Raw genomic sequence first — 19200 nt, forward strand, 5'->3', positions numbered from 1 at the left:
AGGTCAAAGTGGTTGACTTGGGGAATTTTTCCAGTTGGACTATTTTGGCCTTAAATTTGAACTATACTTTCAATGCTTGACAATTCTCACCTTAGTATATAACCTTGAATGTGTTCACTGTCTGGACTTAAAGGGCTGCTCTAAGAACCAATGACTTGAAGTGGTCATGGTGCCTGAAGTCTGTGTATGTGCAATATTTTGATTAAGAACACTATGCAAACGGAGTTTAACCCGTCTGCTGCTAAGATGTAACTCCACCTCCAGCAGCATCATTGGGGCGACATTAGTCAGCTAATGTCAATTTTGTGCATTATTCCCTGGCGCCTCCTTACCATTAAAATATGTAACGTTTTCAAGCAGTTTTTATGAATGGTTTACTGATTGGCTTAGAGCGTTAGCTGACCGCTCTAAGCCAATCAGCACCATTGGTACCCCAAGTTCGGAAAGTGGAACCACAGGGGGGCAGAGCAGAATGGTGCTGGAGCACAGACTTTGGGGTTTTACTATTTGTGCGCAGTTTAATTCCCAATTGTAAGGAAGCACCAGGGACCTTCTGGGACCAGAACAGGGACCAACAATGTTTTTTTAATAGGCAAAATATTCTTGTTTAAAAAAAAAAACAAAAAAAATTCTGTAAAAATTCTCTGCGTATTCTTCCTATGCATTCAGCTAGTTTGCTGCCATTATGCTCAATTAATTCAATTAATTCAATTAACTGTTTGTTTACTCTTCAAGGCCTTCAGGAAGTCTGATTGCCTGCACACAAAGTAAACCCAATAAACATGATGTTATTTTTATGGAGAAAAATGGACTTCTTCATGGAGAATTCACGCTTCCATTTGCCAAAGGCACCGTTAAGGTACCTCAGATCTGAGCAAATTGAATGCATATAGTATGTATTTATAATGAATATTATAACTATTAGGGCATTTCAAGCATCTAGTGTGTGTGTGTGTGTGTGTGTGTATGCATGCATGTATATGTCCTCCGGTCCTCTACCAGAGCCCTGGGAGTCTGAGGGTCCATATCTTAGCTGTCCCTAAAAACGCACTCTACTGGACAGAAATCTCAGATGTCTTACTTGGAATCTGTTGAAGTATCTCCCAACTTAGGGATTATAGTCCCAAGTGCTAGCAGAACTTGGACTGCTACAACCTTTACTCTTCACATCCTTTCTAGAAACATAGAATGTGACGGCAGATAAGAACCATTCGGCTTATCTAGTCTGCCCAATTTTTTAAATACTTTCATTAGTCCCTGGCCTTATCTTATATCTAGGATTGTCATACATGTGAAGATCCTTTACCCTGCAATCCATGAACCAGTTTAGTATTCCCTTCTCTGAACTCTCTCTAAAGTATCAATATCCTTCTGAAGATACGGTCTCCAGGACTGCGTACAATACTCCAAGTGAGGTCTCACCAGTGTTCTGTACAATGGCATGAGCACTTCCCTCTTTCTACTGCTAATACCTCTCCCTATACAACCAAGCATTCTGCTAGAATTTCCTGTTGCTCTATTACATTGTCTGGCTAGCTCCCCTTTAACCCTTGGTCTTGATCCTCCTTTTTATGTTACTTTTTGATGTTATGGTCACTGGGTATTGCCAAATCCAGCACCAATACAGTCTACCGTTGTTTGTCTACCAACATGATGTCAGATTAGTTATGAGTACATGCTTGTCTGTCTGGATCTGGAAGTCTATAGAAACTTAGCTCTGTCATTGTCAAATAAATATATATATTATTTATGACCATGTGACCGGGTGAATGTAAAGATTCTGTTCGTGCTTCCCATTGGCCCTTTTCCCTACATTCCGACCTTGCTGATACCAGCTTCAATGTTGCAGTTTCTAAATAGAGACACATATGTAATTTTATTGTGGTTTTATTATGTTATCGATTCTAAATTTGGCATCCCGTAAATATTCTTTAACAGGTAAAAGAGCTTCTTTGGAATTCTGAGTCTACTGTCCTTGCAATTTGGCTTCAAGAAATTGAAAAAGATGGTTCAAAACCCAACACTTATGGTAAGAGTCTTGTATTGAGGAGTTTGGCGGTTCTTATTTTTGGGAGTTTTGATGGGATATAGTTTTAGTTACTCCTGTGAAATGCTTTACTTGTAATGAAACTTTGAACAAGCCATATAGCTTACAGATGGTTTTGTTTAGGTGTCCATTGGAAGTTAAACTGCAAAGACATTCACAAGGACACCTGCTTTGTTTCTATATTTACTTGTTTTGTGCAGTTTTTTAATGTGTGTGTTTTCCCCACATCTTGTGGCAATATCTTAGGTACTCCTAGAAATGAAGTTAAAATAATAAATCAAGCTTCTTCCCCTCTCTTACCTTTACAAGGTTGTCCCAGACTGAGTACCCCAGTTCTTACTTGTCCTGCGAGCGGGACGTACGGGTACTGCTTGGACAGTAGATGGTGAAGCACAAGGGCTGATGCTTGGGGTTATGCAGCCTGATAGTTCCCAGGGTGGTGAGCTGCATGATGTCGATCTCTAGATCAGCCAGCATTGAGTCCCAATGCTCGATGAGTCAGTTCCATGTGGAGCTCCAATCACCTGGAATCTGCGCATAGCGGTGAAACACGCCAAGGCCGGCTTGCGTTCCATAGCCAGGGCATGTGTAATCAGAATTAAAATTTTGGCGCAACATTTTTATTTCACTTAGACTATTTATACTGTGCTGATCTTTCTAACAGCAATGGTGCTTGTCAGAACAGATTAACTGTGTCATCAGTCTCCCACACAATTGTGAGGTCTTTAAGATGGAATATTTTGTGTCTTTTCCTTAAAGGCTTCTTATGAGATTTTGCTCTTTTCCTATTTTCACTTTAGCATTGTTCTGCTTTTGGTTTCCAGATGTCTAGTCCTGCCTCTTCAGATGAACTGGAAATAGCAGAAAAACCCACTCCAGCTCCTAATTTAAAAGTGCCATGTAAAATCCAAGTACTTGGTTTGTAATGAATGTGCTACTCCACTCCCCGATGGAGATATAGAGAAAACATGTAATCCGTGTTCTGCAGAAGTATTTGAAAAGTCCAAGCAGAAAGATATGCAGTCGTTCTTGAGCTGGTTTCAAGAGAATCTATTCCAAACATTTGAGTCCTTTAAGGAATCAGTGATAAAATCCAAAGAATCTGTATCTGTCTAGGACAGATCGATTAAAAGGTGTAGGAGAAGCAGTCGGATTTATCATCTGGTGAAACTTCACCATCTGGACATCAAAATAGCATTTCAGGACATCAGACCATCTATTTGTCAACTTCCAAAGTCCATATAAAGAAAGAGAGACATGTAAGCTGACCAAGTTAGCATACAAAGTTATGGATCTAATACTTACCTCTTCTGGTGAAGACGCACACCATAAGAGCTATGACAACATCTTGGGTGGCTAAAGTTTTGGCTTCTCCAGAAGATATTTGCAACGTGCTCATCATTTAATACATTTATAAGGCACTACAGGCTAGACATCTTTTCTTCCTCAGAATTTGCTTTTGGGCGCAAGATGCTCCAGGTGGTCATTTTCTGATTTCCCCCACCCATTTGGGATCTTGCTTTATCCCACAGGCACTGTCAATATACGTTGGGAAAAAAAGAAATTTGACTTACCATAAATACTTTTTTCCTTAGTATAGAGGCATTATGGATCTCCCTCCCTTTATGTTTGCTAAGAAACTTTGATAATTTTGCAGTGTTTGGTCTACGTGTGATTTCTTGCTATTACTGGGGTGCTCAGTCTGGAACAACCTTTTTAGAAATCTGAGAGAAATATGTTTCATTATTTTAACATTATTCTTAGAAGTACTTGTCTACCACGATTAAGAACATCCCACAGGTACTGCCATTATACCGAGGAAAAAGTAATTTACGGTAACTCAAATTTCTGTTTTTTTTTATGAGTCTGCTCATTAACCTATTTAAAAAGGGAATACAAGTTAGCACTGTATATTAGCCTTATGTGTTGTTCTGAATATCTATAATCTTTGTGTAACCTTTAGGTATTCTTTGTTTTATATTTCCTTTGCATAGTTCAGCTGTGGACTGTCGGAAATTACCATTGGTACCTGAAACAGAGCTTGCATTTTGGGAATGATGAGAAGAACCATGTTATTTCTTTGCTCTGGGACCCAGAGAACGCCTACAGATTGCATGTGCTGTGCGCCGGATGGCAGTATCTGTGCTACGACTGGTTTTGGAGCACTGACCGCAGTAGTGGGGAAAATCTACGAGGGCAAGCTGATGTTGCTGTTCTTGATGGGGGTAACATATTCACCATATACTACAAATGAGGACTTTCACACCAAGAGCATACACTTAACTTCAAGAATATATTGTATATTTAAATGATCTGTAAATAGAGGATACAGCTTTCTAAAATGGTTATCTTGCGGAGGAAAATCTGTTTCCTGATTGTGTTTTACTCCATTTAGCTCTCTTGAGAGGCAGCTCAACAATCATGATCAAGTTCTACTTTGGGTTTAGCAAGAGAGGGATGGCTACTTGTGTTGCTGGGTATTACTTTAATTTATCGGTCATTGTTGTTGAATGTTAGATAGTTCCTTCACAAAGAACAAAAATATATGGATTGCCGAAATGCTGGTAATTATTTTGCATTGCAGCAAGTTTAAAAAAAATAATATGTGCATCCAAGCACAATAACTGCTACAGCCCGCTTGTGCCCTCCTAGAGTAAATGGTCAAACTGTTTCAAAAATGTTTTGGCATCTTGCCTGGGTCCTACTGGATCTTTGCTGCAGCGTCATTTGCAACCGAGAGCTCTGCCACTGGGTGGTGAAGGGCTGCACTCGTGGGCTGTCAGCCAATGAGCTGGCCCCACGTTGCAGGTGTTTGGTGTGAAGCGGACCCTAGGTAAGTTGTCTAACTCTTCTTAAACGGTTTGACTATTTAATGTGAGACAGTGCCAAGGCACACCTGGCACCATAACACTACACTACATTAAGCAACTGAGTGATCTCGTAGACCAATAAAATGCTTGACTGTTCCATATGGTACACACACGTGGCTCTCTGTGAATGTGGATTGAAATACTCCTTGTTTTGTTGCAGATAAAGTTTTAGTGACCTCGTTTCATCGGGGGGTGGTCCCTCCTCCAATGAGCACTTACCAGATCCAGCTTCCAAGAGCTGTGAATGAAGTTGCGTTCCCATTGGTGCCAGAGAAAGACGGTCATCTGGCGGTTATTGATGCCAGTAACACAATATACATCTGTAGATATGGTGATTGTCCTCTATTATTATTTTAAGTAAAAATATATATGATATTAATTTAATGCATCTAGTTTTCTATTCTCTTGCTGTATACGGGGTTGTACGTTATATCAATTTGTCCGCCTGTGCTTATTTAGCAAAACCTAATGAGTAAGTGATATTCAACCAAGACTTAATATGCTTTTATGGTTTGATTTATGGGAAGCTACCTACTTGTGTCTTCACCAGTTTCCATCAGATTAGTTCCATAAGCTAAGGCATTTAAGGTCAAGAGAACCAGCAGCTTCAGTTGTGACCTCTCATGGAACTCTCATATATGTCTATTTATGTCTAGTAATTTGAGTTATTACCTTAAGAAAAGTGATTTCTTCCATCATCTATGCTATATTTTACAGGAAATAGTCCAGGTGTGGATTTGAAAGTGAGCGCTGGAATGGTCAGGGAAAAAACGCCTGTCTTAGAAAAAGAATTCAGGTAATTTTGATGTGAATTCCCATATGCATACTTGGAATAGTTTTAAAAGGAGACTTTAACTTGTGCATTGTAGTTAAGTATGGTAGTATGGGATATTTTATCGAGTGATGCTGTTAAGGTACCATGTGGAGTAGCATGTTAAAGCAATGATGTAAGGGAATGTTAACAGAGATGCCAAGTAAATACGTAACTGCTTTTTTTTTTTTTTTTTTTTAAATAGAATCCATATGTTATGTATCCAATATAATTGATGTACTGTTCTATTGATGATGGTATAGTGCTGGACTAAGAGATCTCAAAGATAAGCGTGCATTGGGCGCGTTGGTGCCATATGGGCACGTAAAGTGGCACTCTAGAGGAAATAACCACTACAGCTTTCCTAGAGTGTCTTGTAATACCAAACAATTAAAGAATGGTTTGAAATAAACTCAAACTCTTCTCCACTTGGAGACCCTTTCCCCTATTTGATAATGCAGAATTACACTTCAATATTATCAGTGTCATATTGTTTACAACTTAGGCAACGCTTATTGGCTCCTAATACAATCAGTCAATTACCGCTGCCCTTATTGACATTTATAATCTTTAAGTTTTTAATTCCACATTATCAATGCAGCTGAGGGGCACTCTTTGAGTGTCAGGTAGAGCTCTGTTTATGTCAAACTCTTCATATTCAGTTTGACATGAAACTGGTGGATGATGCCTTGACACGCTAGGCAACCAAACCTCTACACCATGCTCTTGTAGTTATGTTCCTTAGTGTATACCTTTTTAATGGTAGAGTCACCAGTGCATTCATCATTGCAGTGCCCGCTCAGCTGAATTTTCTGGGTCAATTATCTATTTGGCAGTGCATCTCCAGACAACTTGCGCAGTGTTGACATCCTTTTGTGAAATCTGTTCGCTATGCGCATGAAGACATTCTTTATGAATTTTATCATCATACTGCTACAGTAAATGGCCTTGTTTAATGTAACTAATATTGCACTCCCTGCCCTCCTTTTTAGTTTGTTGAGTTGAATAAATAGAAAAGGAAGTTTCTCTTGATCTTCTTGGCAGTTCGTATGCCCTTTACACTGGGCAAACCAGCACAGAATAATATATATACCCTGCTCCTCAAACTCCAGGGAATCTGCACTCTACTTTACATTGTCTAATTATCGAATTACAAGCTGTCATGTCTCATGACTCAACATAATTATTAATGACTTTGACATCTGCAAGAAATGTACGAATACCTGATATGTACGAATACCTGTAGCATGGCATTTGGAATCCCAGGTTGGGGCAGTGCAAGATTGTGTTGAAGCAGAAATAGCTTTAATGGAAACATGTTCTTAGTTGGTTAGGGACAATATTCTGTGATGAGGACAGGTGTTTAGAATTGCAGGTTGGAGGCTGGCAATAAGTTAGAAAAACTGTGACTATACAAAATCCTTATGTGACACATCCTGCCAAAAGGCCTCAAATTGGACATTTTGTTGGGCTGTGAAACCTTTGCCCATCATTTTCCATTCATTGCACTTTTTAATGCACGTCTCTTCATTTTACCTATTCACTGTCTTTTTATGTTTTTTTGCAGTTTGCAGGTTGAGCCGTTTGATACAAAACCTTTGCATTATCGCCTTCTCACCTGGGTACAAGACAAAACATTCTTGGTAGTTAGTCAGGGGCACAACTCATCCGAGTCTTTGATTCATCATATTTCTATTAATGAGGACGAACGTATGGAAATCAGGTATTTTCTTCTTAGTAATATTGGCTGTTTGTAGTGTGCTTGTTTAATATACTGAATTCACTTTTGCAGAACAAATAAAATGTAAAATCTCATGCTAATAAATCACTTGCTGAGAGATTACTAAACCAACAGCATAGACCAGGCTAAACTCAATCTAAAGTTAACAACTTAAACAAAAGTAATTGGAACAGCTCACCAGCAATAATTACTCCCGTAACATCCCATAACCAACAGCTCACCAGCAATAATTGCTCCCGTAACATCCCATAACCAACAGCTCACCAGCAATAATTGCTCCCGTAACATCCCATAACCAACAGCTCACCAGCAATAATTACTCCTGTAACATCCCATAACCAACAGCTCACCAGCAATAATTACTCCTGTAACATCCCATAACCAACAGCTCACCAGCAATAATTACTCCCGTAACATCCCACAACCAACAGCTCACCAGCAATAATTACTCCCGTAACATCCCATAACAAACAGCTCACCAGCAATAATTGCTCCCGTAACATTCAATAACCAACAGCTCACCAGCAATAATTACTCCCGTAACATCCCATAACCAACAGCTCACCAGCAATAATTACTCCCGTAACATCCCACAACCAACAGCTCACCAGCAATAATTACTCCCGTAACATCCCACAACCAACAGCTCACCAGCAATAATTACTCCCGTAACATCCCATAACCAACAGCTCACAGCAATATTTTTTCCCTGTAACATCCCATAACCAACAGCTCCCCAGCAATAATTACTCCCGTAACATCCCATAACAAACAGCTCACCAGCAATAATTACTCCTGTAACATCCCATAACCAACAGCTCACCAGCAATAATTGCTCCCGTAACATCCCATAACCAACAGCTCACCAGCAATAATTACTCCTGTAACATCCCATAACCAACAGCTCACCAGCAATAATTACTCCTGTAACATCCCATAACCAACAGCTCACCAGCAATAATTACTCCCGTAACATCCCACAACCAACAGCTCACCAGCAATAATTACTCCCGTAACATCCCATAACAAACAGCTCACCAGCAATAATTGCTCCCGTAACATTCAATAACCAACAGCTCACCAGCAATAATTACTCCCGTAACATCCCATAACCAACAGCTCACCAGCAATAATTACTCCCGTAACATCCCACAACCAACAGCTCACCAGCAATAATTACTCCCGTAACATCCCACAACCAACAGCTCACCAGCAATAATTACTCCCGTAACATCCCACAACCAACAGCTCACCAGCAATAATTACTGCCGTAACATCCCATAACCAACAGCTCACCAGCAATATTTTTTCCCTGTAACATCCCATAACCAACAGCTCACCAGCAATATTTTTTCCCTGTAACATCCCATAACCAACAGCTCACCAGCAATAATTACTCCCGTAACATCCCACAACCAACAGCTCACCAGCAATAATTACTCCCGTAACATCCCACAACCAACAGCTCACCAGCAATAATTGCTCCCGTAACATTCAATAACCAACAGCTCACCAGCAATAATTACTCCCGTAACATCCCATAACCAACAGCTCACCAGCAATAATTACTCCCGTAACATCCCACAACCAACAGCTCACCAGCAATAATTACTCCCGTAACATCCCACAACCAACAGCTCACCAGCAATAATTACTCCCGTAACATCCCATAACCAACAGCTCACCAGCAATATTTTTTCCCTGTAACATCCCATAACCAACAGCTCCCCAGCAATAAATGCTCCGGTAACCATAGTTAGCAGTCCAAGCGTTGAGTAGACGCTGTGGTTGGGGACCCATGCAGTTTCGTGGCATGCCTATGATTAAGTGTGGTGACAATGCATAAGGTGGAACACTTGGTGAACTTAGCACCATTACATGATGGACATGCTGTATTTTGCCTCCACAATGGGATGTTTTTACTTTTTTCAATAAATGCTACGTTTTACTTACTTACCTGAATTCCTGGAGCATCGATCTTAGTGTCAAGCTAAAGACCAATGCTGATCGGATGGTAGTTTGGACACTGAGTAAACATGTTTTGTTTTTAAAATAAGAGAGGAAAAAAAAGAAAAAAAAAAGAGAATTATGTAAGAGCAATAATGTCTACCTGCAAGTAAAATAATATTCAATACATTTCTAGTTTTTACAAATTCCACGAATTTGCAGGAAAGAAAATCAGTGTATCACAACTGGTACATAAACATTCCAAAATAACAATAAATACTGTATTCAGGATATGATGGGCATAGAAATGCCAGTCAGTGTTTCTATTTATATATTGTTTCTCTGAAGTGGTGCTCACTAAAGACATTCTTTTCCTTTATTAAGCTTCCCTTTTGTCCATCTGTATTTTTTATTTTTTTTCTAAAGACACACACTGTGCAGCGTGATCCTTAAGGAAACGCTCCAAGACCATAACCATTAAAGTGTACTGTAGTGGTTATGGTGTATGGAGTACTCTAGCGCTACCCCAGTGTAAGTAGTCTAATTTAAAACTTAAAGTGTACTGTAGTGGTTATGGTGTATGGAGTACTCAAGCACTACCCAGTGTAAGTAGTCTAATTTAAAACTTAAAGTGTACTGTAGTGGTTGTGGTGTATGGAGTACTCTAGCGCTACCCCAGTGTAAGTAGTCTAATTTAAAACTTAAAGTGTACTGTAGTGGTTGTGGTGTATGGAGTACTCTAGCGCTACCCAGTGTAAGTAGCCTAATTTAAAACTTAAAGTGTACTGTAGTGGTTATGGTGTATGGAGTACTCTAGCGCCACCCAGTGTAAGTAGTCTAATTTAAAACTTAAAGTGTACTGTAGTGGTTATGGTGTATGGAGTACTCTAGCGCTACCCAGTGTAAGTAGTCTAATTTAAAACTTAAAGTGTACTGTAGTGGTTATGGTGTATGGAGTACTCTAGCGCTACCCCAGTGTAAGTAGTCTAATTTAAAACTTACTTCGGATCCGTCAGAAGCTGTCTTTCATTGTTTGATAAAGACTGTGTAAGGCCAAAACGTCACCTTTCCGTTTTTTACCTTGAATAAAGGATCACGTTTGCTTTATGAATGTTGCTAGACAGTACTTCTTTAGATATACTGCTGGCTTTTAGGCCATGTTCCGTCCACTCCTGTGTGATGGACAGTGTTCTTGTTATATATATATATATATTTTCTGTGTTCTATTATTACACTAGGTTACAGTATTGTTACATGAGAAAAAAAAAAAGAAAAAAAAGCTACAATTTCAAAATAGACAACGAATGCAAAGTTTTTATATTCTTAATGTCCAGGCAAGGAGTCGTGATTACTGGACACGTGACCAGTCTCTGCTGCAGCTCTAAAACCAAGTCTTGTGCCCTCCAAACTGAAGATGGTCAGATCTGGAAGTATGCTTGGGGTAAGTTCCATGAGTGGTGTGGAAAATGGAACCTCCCTTCCATACCATATTGGACCTACATGTTTTATTTTGTCAATGCTGTGTTTTAACATTTGCATAAATGATACTATGCTACAGGACATGTTGGGTATTATATTTTTTTTATCTGTTGTGTTTCACCAGAAAGCATACATTGAGCCATCTTTGATTTTCATTATAACTTAATGCAACATGAGACGTATACGAAAGTGCAATTACTTTCTTGCCATTATACTTTCATTGGCCGTGATTTTTGTGTTTGTGTTAATTAAAATGAAACTGTGAATTTATCAAATATGTATTTGTAAGGTGAGAAAAATAAAAGCTTTACTGGAGGCAGACTTACCACAGTTCTACAGATGAGTCCAAGGGAATATAGAGCATACCTTTGGACGGAGTGCACATGTGTTGTGAACGTCCCCTGCGTGTGGGATGCGGCCACAGTTAGATAATCACTGGCCTTCTTCCCCTGCCCCCCAACTCCTATACTAAGAAAGAGTGCTTTTATACAAGGTATGCGCGGCACAAGATTTCAGAGGCATAGAGAATGCTGGCATACAAAGATTTATTTAGCCATCAGAGATTTAGCTAATAAAGCTGATAAAGTTCGAGAAGATGCCATAAAACTTTACGTTTCTCTGAAAAGCTCTCTATAGAGGAAACTAACTAGAAGAGGCTGATTACATTGCTATACTCAAATTAATGTTCTAACTCTACTAAGTGGAGTAGATTACAGTACACTAATCAATGGGTGGATGAGCTAGGGAAAGTCTTGGAAGGCACTAAATGGGAAGCAAACATCTATTACCCTACAGGAGCAGACATGTAAAACTGGTACAACATGTTCAGATGGTCCACCACCCCAGTCAAGTTACAACATATCAATAAAATCACTAGCGACCAGTGATGGATGCTGTGTGGGAATAGATACACATATAGTCACATATGGGGTGCTTCTGTCCTAAGGTAGCTGGCTTCCGGGGGGGGAAATCAGAGACCAAGTATGTAGCAGACGGATGGATATATGTAGACCAATGGGTCTACCCATTGTCAAAACCAATGGAGGGTATGATCAAACTTAAACGTCTTAATAAAATAACATTAGCGACTCTTAGGGTCCTGGCTCAGTCCTGGCTAAGCACTGAAATACCGTCAATGGATTTAGTAATGCTGAAACCGATGGATAAGCTAACCGCCTATGTTAGATATACCACATCCTCGTTTAACAGAATCTGGCTTTCGGTGGGGGGGACTTTCAGGATCTGTAATGCCTGCTTTAATGTGGTGGATGTCTTTCCTTACTCCTGTTCACATGGCAGCTTTCTCTATCTTTTCTTATTTTTATTTGTTACGTTTAACTTTCTTTCTTTTTATAATCTTGTTTGTTCTCTTTCTCGCACTTACTCTTCTGTGACAGGTGGTAGAGGAGACCTGTATTCTAGTTTTATAAAAATGGAATGGTGGGAAGATGTAACAATGTACAATGCAGTTCATACAGTTATGTCTACTGTATGTTGTATCTTTTGCTGTCCACACCTCAAGAATAAAAAATTCTATTCTTATTTTCTTGCAGTTTAGCCCCTCCATATTGGCTCCCTGTCAATCACTGTTATAAGCGCTTGCTATTATCATCAGGCAGTCCGCATAGAGAAAGCATACAGTTAAGAGGAGCAATTAAACAGTGTTTCTATTTCTCCTCCTCATTGGCAATATGTGCCCTGGCTGCAAATTAATTGCTAAATCTTTCTCGTTTTCTAAATCTTTGCTATAAAGGGACACTATAGTCACCTGAACAACTTTAGCTTAATGAAGCAGTTTTGGTGTATAGAACATGCCCCTGAAGCCTCACTGCTCCATCCTCTGCCATTTAGGAGTTAAATCCCTTTGTTTATGAACCCTAGTCACACCTCCCTGCATGTGACTTGCACAGCCTTCCATAAACACTTCCTGTAAAGAGAGCCCTATTTAGGCTTTCTTTATTGCAAGTTCTGTTTAATTAAGATTTTCTTATCCCCTGCTATGTTAATAGCTTGCTAGACCCTGCAAGAGCCTCCTGTATGTGATTAAAGTTCAATTTAGAGATTGAGATACAATTATTTAAGGTAAATTACATCTGTTTGAAAGTAAAAACCAGTTGTTTTTTTTCATGCAGGCTCTGTCAATCATAGCCAGGGGAGGTGTGACTAGGGCTGCATAAACAGAAACAAAGTGATTTAACTCCTAAATGACAGATAAGTGAGCAGTGAAATTGCAGGGGAATGACCTATACACTAAAACTGCTTTATTTAGCTAAATTAATTTAGGTGACTATAGTGTTCCTATAAATATAAACGAAAAATAATAGGTGACTTTCAATGTTTTATTTAATGTGTAATTTCCAGAGAAGTGACGATGTCCCTTTAAATGTCCCCATATTTACAGATTCACCCACACCTGAATTAAAGCCTTGGATGGATGGAAAAGGCCACAGTGTAAAATTTCCCCAACCATGTTTACAGATTGCTCTAGCAACAATAGCAGGAGAGGTAATGTACTGTGGGTATACTGTATGTAGAGGGCTCACTTTACTGGCTGTTTACTGGCTGTTTAATATTATACACATATATGCTTTTTTCTTTTCAGTTAAACCAAATTTTGAAGCTGAAGTATGAGCGATATTACAAATTTGGGTGCCATGTCTCCCCTCTATAGCTCAGTCGCTATTACTTTAGCATACATTCACCTATTTGCGGTATGCCAAAAGAGGGCATGGGGGAGTTATGTGAATCTCCACAGGCTTTTTTAATTTATTTTTTAAAAGCAGTTATAAACAGGTTTTTTTTTACATTTCATTTATCACGGATTATTATGTCCTGAATATATAAACTATATTACGTTTTTTTTAAATGTAAAATTATTGCAATCCATATTTATCGGCTACCAATAAGACTTTAATAGAGGTAATGTAATCTGTTCGAACCGAGAAAAGGCTTACCCGGAGCTGATAAACTGCTGGCAAATGGCGGGAACGTAATTAAGGCCTATACCGCCTGTATTAACATACTAATTTCTTTCCTACTACTATTTAAGCTACCCTGCAGATACATTGTCCGCACTTGGAGTGTATTTATTATCCAATAGCTCATCCTGAAGCAGGGGTAGGCACAGTGGCGTACACACAATACATGGGGCCCCGGTGCGAAACTGATCCGTGGGCTCACCCCCCATCTGTGCCCCCCCTCACACACACATACACACAGATACATACATAGGCATACACATACTTAAAGACACATACAGACAGACACACACATACACACACACACACACACACCCGACAGACATACACACAGACACATACATACAGACACACATACACACAGGTTACATACAGAGACACACACACATACAGTCTGTATGTGTGTGTCTGTATGTATGTGTGCGTCTCTATGCATGTCTGTATGTGTGTGTCTCTGTATGTATGTGTGTCTCTGTATGTATGTGTCTGTATGACACAGACACATACAGACAGACACACACATACATACAGACACACAGACATACACATACAAAATGTTTAAGTCACCCTCCTGCTTCCTACCTTTTGCAGGAGGGTGACTTCCCTCAGGTCCAGTGTGGGCTCAGCCTGATGGGAGTCAGAGTTCCCACTCTGATTCCCTCCTCCTTCCTCCCGCGTGGCTCTCAGTGTTAGATGGGAGGAGTGACGTGCAGTCAATACCTCCCAGCTCTCTCTGAGATCATCACAGGGGGCTCGGTCAGCGTTGTTAAAGCGCCCAGCGCTGACCGGGCCCCCTGACAATCCATATCCATGGATATGGACCCCTCCATATGCGGCCCCGGCGGTTTGCCGCACGGGCCGGGGCTGCAAAATTTGTTGGCAGCTGGTACCCAGTTGCGGGGGTCCGCAGGGCAGCCGGGCCCCCTAGAGTGACGGGCCCAGTCGCAGCTGCGACCCCTGCGACTGCGGTATGTACGCCGCTGGGTAGGAAACCTTTGGCACTCTGGTGTTGTGAACTACATCTCCCATAATGCTCTAAGGGCAATAATGCTGGCAAAACATCAGGAGAGATGTAGTCCACATCTGAAGTTCTGAAGTTTGCTTATCCCTATCTTAAACCAAATTGATAAAATAGGTAAACAAACATGGGGAGTGGGACTTCACTGACGTCTGTCTGGTTTTTTTTTTTTGAGAGCGCTTGAGTCAAACGACCACATTTAAATTAGCCACGTTAGATGAATTCACAAATTTGGTAAAAAGTTTGAGATTTTGTTTCTATTTATTCCTGTAGCTTAAACCTTGCGTTCTCCTCTCACTATAGCTCACTGTATAATCAATAGACTCCTGGCAGTCTGGCAATTCCTTTGGCGGTGTCCTCATCTCTTTAAAAATATATACATTTTTTTCCTTTAAACATTAATCTGTGTATTGTGGTAAATTGAAAACCGAAGTTCAAAACTAGACTAAAATAGGCAAATTGGAAAAAGATTTGAATTGTTGAACATAATTCACCACTAATTAAATATCCCATTATCGGACTCTAGGGATTCTTTATTTTTGGGGTATCCATTGTGGATACTTCAACAAGAAATACCTTGTAATGAAAGTGCCAGTCGAGTATTACAATAATAATATAATAGTATTTTGTGGATCTCTACAACTGTTTAACTTATAAACTATTATCTTTTACTACACATGTCTTTTTTAATTTTTTTTATTCTTCTTTTCTTTCTACTTTTTTTTTTTCTCTCAGGAGGTTGTTTTGGGTATCACCAGTCGTTCTCGTGTGTTTATTAACAATTTAACGGTAAGCTAACCTGTGGTCGGCCTTTTGAAGTTTGCCTTTAAAATACAACGTTTTAATAAAACGATTCTTTTTGACAGGTAGCTACAAACATCACTTCTTTTACCATACACAATGATTTTCTTCTTCTAACAACCCACTCCCACACCTGCCGATGTGTCTCACTGGAAGACACCACACTGACAGGTAAGTTGCATGCATTTCATTTTGTCTTTATTTTGCAATGTACATCATGAAGCCCAAAGCATGACTTGTTTTAATACCTTAATACTGCTGTTCAAACAAGACACAACTTTGTGTTTGAAAGCTGTCTGTGTGACTTGTGCTATTTCCCTATTGGATGTCTCCTGTCTGATTTATACTTTCCTCCTCTTTATTGAGACCCATTTCTCAAAAGAAAAAACAAAAAAATGTAACTTCACTGCGATCAGTAATATCATGGACCAGGGGTAGGCTGGCAACCTTTGGCTCTGCAGACGGTGTGGACTACATCTCCAAAAATGCTCTTACAACCATAATGCTGGCAAAGCATCATGGAAGGTGTAGTCCAAAACACGTGCAGTGCCGAACACTGTCATAGACCACAAGAGAGAAGTGTGGGACCTTGCTCTGAGCCTTTGTCCCCCCTGAACGTCAGAGATCAGAGTATCTCTCTGGATACCTTTACCAGTGGGAGTAAATATGTAGTATAGTCAGGGTCTTCCTGTGATCATGGTGTAAGCCCTGCCCAGCCATCCACGGCTTTGCACTGCTACCGACATCCTCCTGCAGCTCAAACGTAAGTCTGCAATAATAATTTTACTTGGTAGGCGCTATTCACTTATTGGATAATTGAATATTGTTTTACGTATTTGAGACTGAAATAGCAACATTGGAAAATACCTTGAATTCAACTGCTTTTTGATAATTCTCACCTAAAGTAAATAGATTTTTTCCATTTTCAATGTCCTCGTGGATGTGTTTGTGTGTGCACACACAGCCGTAGATATGTGGATTGTGTTTATATATGCTTTATATAATTAAATGCTGAATAAAGGAAAAATGGATGTGGGAGATGTCGAAAACAATGGAAAAGGAATACAGTTAATGCTAGCAATGAATCCAATATGAGCCCCAAATCTCTATCTAACCTTAACCTAAATAGCATTAAAATGAATGCTTCATTGTTGTTAACATCGTAATTTATTATTAACAGGAAAATGGAAGTTAACAGTGGAATATTATTTTATGGTTGATTAGATCTTTGCTATCTCTGTGTCTGGTTGTCTGTCTATCTACGCACATAAATATATACATGTACTACATATGTACTTTTATTTCATGTTTTTAAAAACCTTAATGCACAATGTAAGGGTTCCGTATTCTCTGGCCTGCCCAAGTTTAGTCACTCATGGTCAGTTGCAGTTTGCTGCTTTGTGATTTATTCAGTCCCCCTACCAAAAATGATATGCTTGGTGATCTGATGGAGTGACAAAAGTGGTGCAATTTGCTTCACCCATTTCGTCTTCCAGCATATTATTAAAGGGCTGAGTTAAAAGACCACTAAAGTTAACCAGGCCACTTAATCTCAATCAACTGGTCTGGGTGCAGTAGTATTTTAGTTTTATAGGAACTGTATTGTTTAAATTGTTAAATCCACCTCTAGTGCACATTATCCTCACAGCCACTAGAGGTTCTTCTGCGGCACTGACGAGTAAAACTTGGTCAATGACTCGGAAGCTCCCATAGGAAAGCATTAATCCACTAAACGTGCATGCGCAAAAGGTCCGGATTGCTCCTCTATGAGGAGCATTGGATTGAACCATCGTGGAGAAGAGACTGTGCCTCCACCGTGATGTCACAGGAGGCCGAGAGCTAAGTAGCGTCAAGGGAGCCTCGGCACTGGAAAAAGGCAAATAAAACTTTTAATTTATTCATTTTTTTCCTGAAAACGTTGAGGTGGAATGGGGGTACTAAAGCGTTAGGAATACAGACCAATATTTCTAACGCTTAAGTCTTCATTTAAGGACAAAAGATGTATAGCAGCTGCTGTCCAATTGTATTACTCCCATCAATATCAGGCAGAACTGGACATCAGTGCCTTAGTTCAGCGCCAAATTTAAAAGGTATCGTAATTTTAAAAGTAATCTAATACATAATGCTGAAGAGTATGCTATGGGGAAAAGGAACCGTCTCGGGTTTCTGGAGACATTCATAATGATGTCTATGAGCACTTCAATGGCAAAAATGGAGGCCAACAAAGTGAAAAACTGTCTGTCTCATAACAAAGGAAGGTTACTTTGCACACTCACAACAGAGACTGGCTCAGCCGAATTGAAATAGTTTATTCTAAAACAGTCATAACACAGACAAAATAACGTAATGCATGTTTTCATCCGTGCAGATTGGCCATATTTAGTTTTGTTCGTTTAAAAAAAAAAAAATATATATATATATTAAAGTGCTTGAGTATAATTGTACCCAAACTTTCCCAATAGCATTGGAAGCTCTGCTGACCAGCACCTCGAGCCCAAATGATGAGACCGTACGCAAAGTGGAGAGAGGGTCAAGGATTGTCACGGTGGTTCCTCAGGACACTAAAGTAATCTTGCAGGTAATATCGTTGTATAAATGCATAAAATCTAATAACGTATGTGTGTGATATACTAGAACATTAGAGTGCTCAATGTTTCCACTCGTCACTTTCTATTGGTAACTAGACATTCACCCCAGGGGAGTGTGCCATGGATCCTTCAGGCTTGCAGTGGCGAGTAACTTTTACTGGCTGCTAGTGTAGGGCTTCAGATTCTAACTCTATCACGGCTGTTCACTAAAGAGTGAATTTTAAATTTAAGGACAAAATAGTTAAACTGGAAGAAATGGCAGAGGCAATGTTCTGCTGGGAAACCTTCGGTCTTGGCATTCATGTAGATGTTACTTTGGCACGTACCACCTACCTAGAGATTGTTGCACCACTTTCATGGCAAGGCTGTTTCCTGACGGCAGTGGACTCTTTCAGCAGGATAATGCACATTGTCACATTGTAAAAATTGTTCAGGAATGGTTTGAGGAACTTGGCAAAGAGTTCAAGGTGTTGTCTTGGCCTCCAAATTTCCCAGATTTCAATACACATGAGCATCTGTGGGGTTGTGCTGGAACAACAAATCCGATCCTTGGAGGGCCCCACCTTGCAACTTGCAGGACATAACGGGACAGTATAGCCATCAGAACAACAACTTAATGTAGTTCTGATGTAAGTATGTCCCTTCAGGCTTTTAAATGTAAACACTACCTTTTCAGAGAAAATGCCTAGTCTATATTACTGTCTGGTAGCACCTGAGTGACTACCACTAGAGGTGCTTCCGATGTTCAGCATCTCCACGCTCTGTATGGAGGCTCTGAACTTTCCTCATATAGTTGCATTGATTCCATGGATCTCTATATGGAAATGCTGATTGGAGCAGCGCAGTGTTTTGTCACGCATGTGCAATATCCTCCTAATGCTTTCTTATGAGAAAGCATTGGATTGGCTGAGATTGTCAAG

At 39.8% G+C, this 19200-nt stretch overlaps 1 protein-coding gene across 1 annotated transcript in view; it reads left to right on the top strand.

Moving 5' to 3' along the window:
• ELP1 (elongator acetyltransferase complex subunit 1) overlaps positions 1-19200 on the top strand; it is a 52160-nt gene that overhangs the window by 13644 nt on the left and 19316 nt on the right. Inside the window, exons 9-19 of the mRNA XM_063455967.1 lie at positions 736-859; positions 1939-2029; positions 4042-4272; positions 5078-5248; positions 5635-5713; positions 7296-7451; positions 10751-10857; positions 13297-13400; positions 15627-15680; positions 15758-15863; positions 18155-18270. Of these exons, the coding sequence (XP_063312037.1) occupies positions 736-859; positions 1939-2029; positions 4042-4272; positions 5078-5248; positions 5635-5713; positions 7296-7451; positions 10751-10857; positions 13297-13400; positions 15627-15680; positions 15758-15863; positions 18155-18270 (1339 nt within the window). The remainder of the gene's footprint in view (positions 1-735; positions 860-1938; positions 2030-4041; positions 4273-5077; positions 5249-5634; positions 5714-7295; positions 7452-10750; positions 10858-13296; positions 13401-15626; positions 15681-15757; positions 15864-18154; positions 18271-19200) is intronic.

This window comes from Pelobates fuscus, chromosome 5 (genome assembly GCF_036172605.1).
Source record: "Pelobates fuscus isolate aPelFus1 chromosome 5, aPelFus1.pri, whole genome shotgun sequence".
NCBI classification, from domain to species: Eukaryota; Metazoa; Chordata; class Amphibia; order Anura; family Pelobatidae; genus Pelobates; species Pelobates fuscus.